This window comes from Vigna umbellata, chromosome 11, assembly GCF_029865625.1.
Source record: "Vigna umbellata cultivar VRB3 chromosome 11, Vumbellata_1.0, whole genome shotgun sequence".
NCBI lineage: Eukaryota > Viridiplantae > Streptophyta > Magnoliopsida > Fabales > Fabaceae > Vigna > Vigna umbellata.
In genome coordinates, this window is record NC_142175.1 from 28202819 (window position 1) to 28215162 (window position 12344).

Consider the following 12344-nt stretch of genomic DNA (forward strand, 5'->3'; position numbering starts at 1 on the left):
GAAACGCCAAGTTCTTGAAGAGGAATTTAGAGAATAAAAGGCAGGTGGGCAAAGGAATAAAGTTGAAGTTGACAAGAATAGGATAATTGAAGACCAGGGTCAACTAAATTGGTTTGACTTAAATGGTTATAGCGAAGACGAAATTGGCTTTAATTTTGTTAGTATTAATGATTTAGAGAGGCTTTTATTGAAATGGGGGCAAAGACACTTTAGATGAAATGAAATTGAAAGTGAGCAAAAGGGGAAAAAAGATTAATAAAAGGCATTGTAATAAATAAAACATTCCCTGTTGTGTATGTGCTAAATTTGAGTAAGATGTACCTCTCTGTGCTGTCAATTACATATATAGTTGAAGTCTTACATCTCTCCCTAGAAAATTGAAGATACAGATCAATGTGGTCCAATTTTTGATGTTTGTGGTGCAAACCGTCATAGGTGGTATAGGAGCTGAGGACAAGTTGAGAGTTGCCCCCACCCATAGTAATCAACATACGAGTCACAATAAACCTCGGGGAACCATGTACTTCGTTTAGACGCAGATCAGGCCAAGGTTTTTGTCTCTCACTGCATAGTGCCAAATTCCAAATATTCAATTCATTCATAAAACACCTCCTCAACTTGCAAATTCCATCACCCAAATAAATAATTATCTCTCATAAAATAGACTACTGCTTTTATCAAACTCATTATATATTTCTTTAATCCTTACTCCCAATTATCATGTAATCACGTGTGCTATCTTGTCTATAGCTAAACTCCCACTGCCATATTGTACTATCTATCACATTACCGTTTCTTATTTATCATTTTATTTACTTCCGTTTTAGTTTTTAACGACACATTGTTTAAATGGTAGAACCAAACTTAAAAACTTGTATTAATTTCACCAATATTTACAATGAAAATAGATATTATCTAATTTTTTATAACCGGACAACTTCAGACTTCACTGTCAACTTAAAAACCGAAAACCAGAAAAAGAAAAAAGAGAAAAACCTGATGACTCAAAGGGCCATGCACTTAACATTTAGTGCCTCCAAAGGGCCATGCACCTCCCACCAACCCCTGCCACATGCAAAACCTTCCTCTCCCTCTTTTTTTTTTTTTTTTTTTTTTTTTCTCTCTTCCCATTAAAACAGAGTTTCAAGTTAATAACTTAGACAAACTTAAACATTGCTATTATTATTTTAAGGGCTTAGTCCACGCCTAGGACGGACTTTAACAGTGAGGGGGTTCGCCATTTCGCAAGAGAGCCTCAGCACCTCAGTTAGATCGACACCGTTGCCTTCATCGGACGGTACCCATTGAAACTCGTGCAAGAGACTCGCCACCCAGAAGGTCACGGTGCTCAAACCCAGAGTCTTCCCCGGACAAGTCCTCCTACCCGATCCGAATGGAGCAAGTCTCAGATCCGACCCGAAAACAGAAAACTCGTTCTCCAAACCCACGAACCTCTCCGGCTTAAATTCGAGTGGGTCCACCCATACTTCCGGGTCCCGTGCTATGGCCCACATATTTACCATAGCCGTGGTCCCTGCGGGCACATGATGCCCATCAATGGTGGTATCAGTTATGGCCAAGCGGGCCCAGGAGAGAAGCGGGCCTGGAGGATGCAGCCTCAGAACCTCCTTCACCACCGCCGGAAGATAAACGGTCATGGCCACGTCCTCCTCCGTCAAGGCACGTGACCCACCACCAACCACCGCGTCCAGTTCCTCTTGCACCCTCTTTTGCACCTCGGGATGAAGCACCATCCTCGCCAATATCCACTCAATCAAAACCGCCACCGTGTCGGTCCCTCTAAATATCATTTCCTGTCCAAAATACAAATTAAAAAATTAGGAACATATGATTAAATAGCCTTACATGATCAATAAGACATTTATTTATTTATATATGTATATATTATTTAACGTGGTATGAAGCAGCAGTGAGTAATTAAGTTCTTAGGTTAAATTTATATTATTTATTTTTGTGAGAATTAAATTAAACTTACCCAGAGGACAGCAATCATGTCGGAGTGAGACAATTTATCTGGACCTTGGAGAGAGAGCAAAACATGAACGAAATCGCGGTTGGTTTGGGTTATGTCGGCTTGATGGTCGGCGATAATTGAACCAACGAACCGGTTTACTTTGGGGACGAGTTTTGAGCAAGTGAACCGGATTTTCTGGAGGTCAAAGTCTTTGAGAAAAGGGAGGTGGTCGCCCCAATTAAGGGTACCCAATAAATCGTACCCCTGTTCCACCAACTGGGAAAGCTCCTCCATTTCTGAGTTTGCCTCGTCCAGCTTATATCTTTGTCCAAAGACAGACCACATCATGTTGTTAAGAGAAGCTTTTTTTAGAACCTGGCGAAGCTGAAAGGCACCTTGGCGGTTCCAGAAGGAGCGGGTCATTTGGGCGGCTATTTCTGCCCGTTGGAGCTCGGACGCCTTGATTTGCTTGGGACAGAAGAGGTGTGTGGCGGCTATGCGGCGGAGGGTGCGCCAGTAGACACCGTATGGTGCGAAACCGATGGCGCGGTTGAACATGAGACTGTATGCAGATTCCTTGATTGGACGATCAGCAAAGACAGAGCTGGTGAGAATCTCCTTAGCCACATCCGGGTGGCACGTGACTATGGCACGCGTGTCTCCGAGGCTGAAGGCCATGAGCCTGATGGCGTTGCATGCCTTGGCTGCGGCAAAGATACGGTGGTGGGCGAGGGAGATCATGAGGTTGATGCTCCCGATAATAGGGTAGCCTTTGGGACCGGGAATGATTTTGTCAGTATCCGAGGAAAGGTTAAGGTTGTTGGATGAGGTTGAAGTGGGCTTTTTCCAGTAATGGAAGGAGTAGTACTTACCCCAAGCAGGACCACCAGGGTGAGACCAGTAGAAGAAAGTCATGGTGAGCCAGAGACAGACCATGATCAAGAGTGACCATGCAATGTTCTCTTGAGTGCATTTGGAGGCCAAGGCCAACACCCACAGGTTATCAATGTGCGTTGTCATACTCTTCACTTGAGAGAGTGTGTTTGAAACAGAGAATTGAAGAAAAGAGAGGAAGCGAAGGAAGAAAGTTTCTTTCTTTCGAGGTTGGAAAGCGAAGGAAGAGATGAGTATGGTAGATGGTGCTTCTCAAATATATAGGGTGAGAAGAGAACATAGCAAGAGAAACTGTTATAGCTCAAATCATAACTGTTATAGTTATAGTTATACTTGTGCTTATGTTTATGCTTATGATGTGTTACATGCTGGAAGGAACAGGACACTAAGCTAATAGATTGCATAGGAGTGAAGAATACTAATAAGAATTGATTGATGGACTAATAATAAAAAAATAAAAAATAAAAAATAGTAATAAATTAAAATTAAAAAATTAGGAGTGATGATTATAGGGGGAATTAAGGAATTAATGTTTGCTATAGTGACGTTGGGAGGTGTATGGTACAGTGGGTGGGGTTATATAGACTGGGAATGAAAGTAATATGAGAGTTAGTAGTTGTAGTGTGCAGAGAAGTAGTTTTTATTTTGGAGGAAATGTTTAGAACTGTTGTGGCGCCGCCATGGTTGTATGACGAAATCCTTTGAAAAAAGTAAGTTACTAGATTCAGAGGGTTGATTAATGCACGCGCCATTACCGCTTTGGTGTATAAGATATGATGTACTACCCATTCCCTTTTGCTTTTACCCACTTCTTTCTATTTCCCTTTCCCTTCAACACAAGAATTAGAATATATGCTTTCATAACTTTTACCTTACCTTATTTTTACTTTTAGGATTTGCTGACTGAATGATAGAATTTAAAAGTAAATTTTTTGAATAAATTTAAACGTAATTGTAATGTTTGCAAGAATTAATATAGAATTTAATTAAGGTGATAAATTAAATTTTTTAAATTCACTTTTATTTATTTTTAAATCTTTTTAAATAAATAACAACAAAATTTATCTTCAAATCTTCTTAATCATTCTTTCTTAAATTTATTCAAGTGAAGGAAGTCTTAGTATTTATTATTTTTTTTGTTAAAATTAAATCATAAAAACTGTTTTTTCTTCTTATATCACTCTAATTTCGTCAAATACCAATTATTTTATTTCTGTTGCTGTCTAAATGTTGTATGATTCTTAAAACCTGATGTTTGACAAAATTCCCTTTTAAAATATTAAACATATTTCCGTATTCCACATCGGTACTCACGTCTTGTTTGTTCCAAAAAGTTAATTATCAAACTGCAATATAATAAAAATACTTGTTAAACATTTTTGTTCTTGAACAGATTTTCCAAATATATATAATTAAGCGTGTTTGAAATATTATATAGTAAAAATTTCATTAATATTTTTGATAAAAAGTTAAATATGTTAAACCTACATGCACTTATGTTACTTTTTGTAATTTACTTTTTTAATATGATTAATTATATCATTGACAGCTACGGTTTTATTACAATGAATGAATCATTAAAATAAAAAATAATAATTAATTTAAACTAGGGTACTTTACTTAATAATTTATTTTAATGTATTGTTTTTTATGGTTTTTTCTTGAAAAATTTGATAATATTTTATTTTATTTTAAATTATCAACTTTAATTAATATTTTAAAAATTATTTTTTAAATAATTTTTATATAAAAGTATGGATATTTTCATATATCAAATAGGTATAAAATAATCAATGCTTACTTTATAAATATATATTTTACTTAAGACATTCTTTCAAAAATATCTGTTAATATTTAATTATTTTTCTTTTTTAATAAAATGGAACTTCAATTATTTAATATAGGGTTAAATATGTTTTTAGTCTCTGAACTATTGGCCGTTTCTGATTTTCGTCCCTCTTTCAAAGTAAGATACAATTTGGTCCTCATTCTTTTCGAAACGTTCGTTTTAGTCCTCGGAACTTTGGTTTTTGTCCTCAATTTGTTGCTAAATGAGGACCAAATTTTTAAACAGTGTTAGTTTTCGATAACTAAAACGAACGTTTTCGAAAAAAATGACGACCAAATTGTACCTTACTTTGAAAGAGGAACGAAAACCAGAAACGGCCAATAGTTTAGGGACTAAAAACATATTTAACCCTTTAATATATATACTCATTTATAACTCACATCTTGCACTTTTCAGTTTTGCATTTCATGTTTTCTTTTTCGTTTTACATTCTCTAACCTCTCAATTTTAATCTAAATACAAATGGGTAGATGAATGTTAAGAACTTAATGTTTTTTTCATTTACTTTTATTATTTTTTAAATTAGTTGGATTGTATTTTTATTTTTATTAACCATCAAAGGAAAAATATAGGTTATGACTATTAAACTAAAGTATTAATTTTTACTTGTTTAATAGATTTTATCTACTTCTAATCTTTTTGAAAAATCTAATAAAAGTAGTTTGATTTTGTTTATTTCCATTATGACATGTTTTTTTTTCTAATATTAAATTTTTCAAAGAACACATAAATAGGAGAAGTACACAGTTTATTTGTTTAGGCTTAGGAGATCTGAGAGGAGTCTGATGGGACATCAGACACATACTGTTGAGAATTGAACTCAGATGTTCCTTTTAGTTTCAATTTAAAACACGTGAACTACTTAATGGTCATCAGGACTACTTGTGTTTAACAATCCGGCAACCACCATATGTTCTTTCAATGTCCTTAAATCATTTTACATTATTTTTCTAATACTAATTATTTATTTAACATCTTTTTTTTTCGCTTGAGGTTAATTTACTATGTACGATAAAATGTAAAACCGGATTTTAAATTATTGTTGTATTTGTTTTTAAAGATTTGTGCAATTTGAAAGCACGGATTTACAGATAAAATTTTTTTTCAATCTCTTATCTATTAGCATATTTGTAAGAATTTCTCAACATTTATAATTTTATCTCTTGAATATAATGTGTTTGACTAAAATGATTTACAAGCTGAAATAGAAATAATAATAATAATAATAATAATAATAATAATAATAATAATAATAATGATAGTAATAATAATAATATTAATAAAATAATAATAGTAATAAAATAATAATAATAATAATTAATGTTAATTTTTTACTCTTTATAAATATTTTTACAATTAAATATAACATTAATCATTATCATTTTATTTTACTTTAATAATTAGGAGTATTTTGGTAATCTTTAATTTATACCAATTAAACAAAAAATTTTATCTTTCACATCAATAAATCCTACACTAATTTTTATAAACTTTACTTCCAAATCTATTCTCCTTTACCTCCAAATCCACTCAAACAAACAACAATTAATTCATCCTCAAATTCATTACTCACTCTTCTCAATTCCTCTCCCCCAAAGAAACATACTATTACTGAATAGATAACTCATTTAAGTCTTCAAATAATATTTCTCTCAGTTTGATTTTACATAAAAAAAAATAGCAAAAGAGTATAATTAATATATGTACTCATTTAAAAGTTGCCGTTTTCTAGAAAAATTAATGAGGTAAATAATGTTATTTTCTCATGAAAAATTTATATATCCTATTTTTTAAGATTTTTTTAAGATTTTTTTAATATTCAATCAAAGAATCATGTTTTTTTTTTAGTTTTATTATCTAATATTAGTGTAAAAGAGTTTGTTGAAACTAGTTAAAAAAATTATTAAATTGGTTTTCAAATCAGTGTAAAAATAGGTGGTATATTATGGACAGAAGATCTTACACAAATCTAAGCATACCCCTTGTCTAAATCATGTTTGATGAGTAATATATTTTGATAGTGTTTGTAAGTTGCCACTAGATTGGACACACACATACTGTTTACTGCTGTCTTCTCCAACTTGATAGCTACCAAATCAATAATATATATATATATATATATATATATATATATATATATATATATATATATATATATATATATTACCATTTATTTTTTGAATTTATGTGAATTAATATTAATAGTTATACAAATTTCAGTAGAACTATGATAAAATAGTATCTAATCTAAAATTATAAAAAAGTATTTTTAAGTTTAAAAAATGTAGATCTAGAAAAAGAAAATAAAAAATGTTTAAGATGGCATAGCACAATAAAACTTTACTTAAAAAATCACCTAACATAATCTTTGTTTACAATTTCTGTTGTTATAAAAAGGGCTAAAAACTAAATGGAACCTTTTGGAGATTAAAAAATGAAATTGAACATAAGAGATAAGAAAAAATGAGCAGAAGTGAATATGCATATGTTATTATAATGTATATAGTATGAGAGTGGTAAGAGAAGTTGTAACATAATGAAACAGAATCCATCATACCTGGTATGCAACTAGGAAGAGAGGGCTCGGTTGGGATTGAGCGAGATTGAAGAGGTGTTTAATGTTGGTGTGTTGCGTTGTTGTTGTTGAGGGAGTGTGGATGTCGTGTTGGGTTGGGCGGTGAGGGAATAGGGAAGAAGAAAGCGCGTGAGGAAGAGACATCCTGGGACGACAAATTAACGTGGGAGCAGTAAAAAATCAGGTTTGGATGTCTGACACGTGGGGGTCGTGTGGCTTGATACTGTCTGGTGATGCGACTGAGAGAGTGAAAGGGCACATGAGGCCCATCCACTTATGGCTCTCATACATTGCTTTTAGGCGTTCAGTACACAGTATCAGTATCAGTATCTCAGTATGGCCTCTTCTCCCTCCCATCCAACTCAACTCTCTCTTTCATTCTCTTTCTCATTTTCCATTTCTCATTTCCAATTTTATCATGCAGATCTCCCTCAATCTTAACATTAATTATTTTTTTGTCCTTTTTTCATTTCACTTTAACCTTTCGCTCTACCTCCAAATCTTCAAACCCTACTGCTGCTCCATGCATTCTAATAATTCATCTAATAAATAAAAAATAAATAAAAAATGAGTGTGGAAGTGTGTGGCGAAAGAGTACATTAGTACAATGAGGGCAATGTTTAGATGTACCAGTGTGTCACGCTTTGCTCCCTTACTCGTGCTTCTCTCTGCACTCCACTGCACTAACCTCTTTCATGACTGCGACAACTCCTTCTCTTTGCCTTTCTTTCCCGATTTGCCCTTCGCATCCCATTCTCCCTTCACCCCATTACTGTCTTTTCCCATCCAGACCACCACACATGGACCGAAGGATACGCTGCAACCCTCGCAGGGCCTTGCGTGTAAAGTGAACTTTTAAGAAACTGGGACCCACTCTTTTTGTTTCCACTTCATCAACGTTCCTCCTTTCTCACCCTCTCCCTCACCAATCCCTGTCCATCGATTCCATCTCTCACTGTCATCCCACACAGTCAAAACTATTTCACTCTCTTCTTCTCAAAATTAAATTATTTATTTCTTGCTCCACTCCTTTTTATTTATTACACCTTCATCTTATTTCTTTACTCTATTTATTATGTTCGGTAGCATCTTATAAATGTAAGACGGGTTAAAACTATATGCTTATCTTAATAATTAAAGAAAAATCCCAAAAATAGTTAAACAAAAATCTTAAAACTTATCTATAAACTTCATAAAATTCAAGTTAGAATCTTATTCTATTGTTCATACTTTGTTATGTTCTTCATGCTTTTTAACTCTCTTTTTTATGATTTCAAATCTTATTTAGAATTTCAAATTTTTTAAATATTGTATTATAAAATTTTAAATTTATAATTTTACGTATCACTTATACACTGAAAATGATTAAAGTAATTGTTTAGACATTTATAAAATTAGAATTATTAATTTTAACTTTATAATATTGTCAATTTTTGTACTTTAAATAAAATCACTAACTTTAATCTTTTTTGAGATAGGTGACAGTTTGCATCTTGATAACTTTTCTTTAAAAAAAAATTATTTGTATATATAATACTTTACTGGTATATTATTATTTTTACATGGTTAGTTATTATTATGTTATACTGAAGATCAAAAATAATAACTTTCACGTTTTAAAAAAATATAAACAAAAAATTATAAAAAACACTTATTTAATAAAAATAATAAAATTGGTAAAAACAATAATACGTAAAAATAAATTTACTGAAAATGATAGTTTTAATAAATTTTAAAATATATAACAATTTGCTGAGTCTATTTGTTACCTTTTCAATTGTCTTTTGTTGGTAGATAGATAAATTCAAGGGCACCGAGAAACTCAGGGACTGGTCACCAACACATTCAACATTTTTGTTTCTTCTGTGAAAAAATCTCCTGTCATGTGCACTACTCTTAGATCAAAATCATTAAAAAAAATTGTTAACTTTTTTTTACTGGAAATTCTACTAAATATGTTATCCGTGATTTATTATTTATTTGAAAAAGTCAATGTCGGTAACACTCATATTTAATTATTTTTTATAATTACTTGATATTTATTTCACTATTATTTGATACTTAAAATTGGTATTATATTTTTTTCTTGATATTTGACTTTAATAAAAAAATTATATTCTTTTGATATTAAATAATTTATTAATATAATTTAGTTATGATTTTTACTTCCTGTAAAAAATAGTTTAATTAATGCTTTAAATAGTAAATGAAGAGTTGTCATAAACTTAGTATCTTGAGTAACTTATCTAGAGTCATTTTTGTCCTTTTACACAAATTTCAGGTAAAAATTGTATTATTTTGATGGAAGATTTGAAAAAAAAAAAACTAACTTGAATCTCTTATTATTGTTGATTTTATTTTATTTTTTAAGTGTTTTTGTTGTTTTTATTCTAACGTTAATTTAAACACTACCTAACAAGGATTACACAAATACTTTTTTATCTCTCAAAATTATTAGTACTATTTATTTATTCAAAGACTTTAAAAAAATGAAATTAAGTATTTGTTGTAATAGGTCAAATGTAATTCTCAAAAACACTATTTCATCTATAAATTAATAACAAAATATGTCAAGGTTTAATCTTGGTCTCTTAATTTAAGATGTTTCATTTTGGTTGTCTAACTTTGTATATGTGTCACATATGATGTATTTTATTTAAGTAGAAAGAATAATGCACTATGACAAAAAAGTAAAGAAGTGAAAACCAAAAGTAAAAAAAAAAAAAAAAGTTGAAAAGTAAAATTATTTAGATCAAATCAAAGAAAATAAAAATAAAAATAACCAATTTATTATTTATTTCTAGTGATATTTATAAACACATTCCATAATAGATCATAATAATATATATATAATTTTTAATAGTATAATTAATTATGTTATATACGTCAAAGGAAATTAGACTGAAGACAAGAACATATGCAACATGAAGGACTTAACTTCCTCAAATTTATAGTTTTCCATAACTTTTTAACTTGAGATGAGAGTAAATTAGTTCTTGGTAGAAAATAACCTCTATTCAATCATAAATTTACCAATATTGTGGACTAAATTACCTTTCAATGTTAATTCTTATCCATGATAGTATCAAATGTCTCTATAATTTTTATGTTGGTAAATTAATATGATAAAAAAAAGTTCTTAATGATTTTATGTATGATTAAATCCAACCTTGTGTTTAAAATATTTTTTTTTAATTTTTAGAAATTTTGAAATATTTCAAATCTGATTTATATTATCTATATTTTAAAAATGATTTGTTTAGACAAAATCTATTTAAATTTCTAATATATATATATATATATATATATATATATATATATATATATATATATATATATATAATATGATACATTAAAACTAAGTTGAATAAAAATGGTTATTTCTATTCAATATTTGAATTATATATAAAAACAAATATGCATGTTAACCTTTTTTAGATAATTAAATAATTTATTTTTAATATATTTTTAAAATACTTATTGTTAATTTTAATTTAGATAAATTAATTTAAACTCATATTGTGCATTGATTTATGTGAATATAGTTTTAAAAAGTAAAAATTTTAGAAAAATTAAAGAATAGAGTTGTTTATATTTTAATTACTTTTCAATTTCAATTTTGATCTAAATAATAAAGTCAGTCAACAGAAAGGAAGACTTGATTAATTAATAAAAATAAATTTTCCCCATGCATGTTTGATTTCAAATTTTACACTGGCAATGAATATGTCTGCACAATCTTTCAAACATCAGCAGCTAATCAAGATCTAATTAGACGATCAAATACTCTCTCACCTCTACAATGTTTTTAAATTACAGAAACTTTTTATTTTTCTTGTTGAATTTATTAGAATATACTAATATCATAAACACCTTTTAGTTTACAATATAATTTATTTTAACATAATAGATTATTAATTTTTTTAATAGTTTATTTTAATAAATTAGTACAAACTATTTCTTATTCATATACATATTGAAGAAAACGTTATATATGGTTAGTTCTTGAAAAAAAAACTTTATTATAAATCATTTTGATTAAAAATAAACTAATTTTGGCAGCACTCCAATGGAGTAAATGTTGAATACCATTCAGTCTAATTTTTTCTCTTTAAAAAATATTTAAGCTTTAATTTTCCGATAAATTTATGTAGAAATGTTGACATGTTCATTAAATAATAAAGCCTCTGTTGTCTGGAAGCTCCTGCCATGGTTAATGAAAACTCTCAGGTTGACCTAATAATGGTGTTAAAGAAAATGGATGATATATATTTCCCTCCTTATTCATGCACTCAATCAGTAAACTCAAATGATTTTTTCATTATTAAACTACACACCTAACGAGTGGAAATTCCAAGTTCACATCTAAAAAACTAGGGAAGGTTTGTGCATGAAACTAGCGTGCTCCTCCAGCTAATTAAACATTCTGAAACAAAGAACCTTAAGCACTTAATCATTTTTTAACCTTTTGAATCAAATCAACATTAAGCATATGGCTGTTTCTTAATCCATAAAGTAAGTGTGATGTCCACTTCAGGACCATATATTGAGCATTATGATTAATCAATTAATTGACGTGTAGACTACACAATTAGGCTAATCAAATTATGCCCTGATATTGTCGTTACCGGCAACAAGACACCTAGCTTCTAGGAAACCTTCTTTATGGGATTATCATCAGTGGAAAGTATATATACTTCATTTGATTAGATAAAGTTAATTGAATATGATTTTCTGCGTATTGGAACCGTACTTGACAATGCCAAATCCATAGTTTAAGGTGTTTGTTAGATTACATGTTGAAGGAACCTAGTTTAAGGTATTTGTCCCGGATCTTTCTTCGATGCCGGTTGGTGGTTGCTGAGAGACACCACTGTCTCTCAGAGGACAATATTAATAAATGGTTTACAAAGTAATTAGAGTCATTACTAAGAAAATCACCTGCTTGTTCATAACCCTGTTAAGTTTTGGAGTTTAACGTTTGTAACTTAGTGGAATTGAATCTTCTGTCAAACATAGAAATCTACAAAGAAGCTGCATTTAGATTTTAT

General features: G+C 30.2%; 1 protein-coding gene across 1 annotated transcript; it reads right to left on the reverse strand.

The window, feature by feature from the left end:
* Positions 1-841: 841 nt before the first annotated feature.
* Positions 842-3254, reverse strand: LOC124836992 (cytochrome P450 78A3-like). Its single transcript, XM_047312271.2, has 2 exons — positions 1997-3254; positions 842-1814 (listed from the first exon to the last, which is right to left on the reverse strand). The coding sequence occupies exons 1-2, from the start codon at positions 2993-2995 to the stop codon at positions 1188-1190; spliced, it is 1626 nt and encodes a 541-aa protein (XP_047168227.1). The 5' UTR covers positions 2996-3254; the 3' UTR covers positions 842-1187.
* Between the last annotated feature and the right edge of the window lie 9090 nt (positions 3255-12344).

What these genes read in the sequence shown, in the direction of transcription:
- LOC124836992 (XM_047312271.2), bottom strand. Translation starts at nt 2,995, where the DNA reads ATGACAACGCACATTGATAACCTGTGGGTGTTGGCCTTGGCCTCCAAA. An exon ending in ACATGATTGCTGTCCTCTGG is followed by an intron (nt 1,815 to 1,996) that starts GTAAGTTTAATT and finishes TATTTTGGACAG; the next exon opens with GAAATGATATTTAGAGGGAC.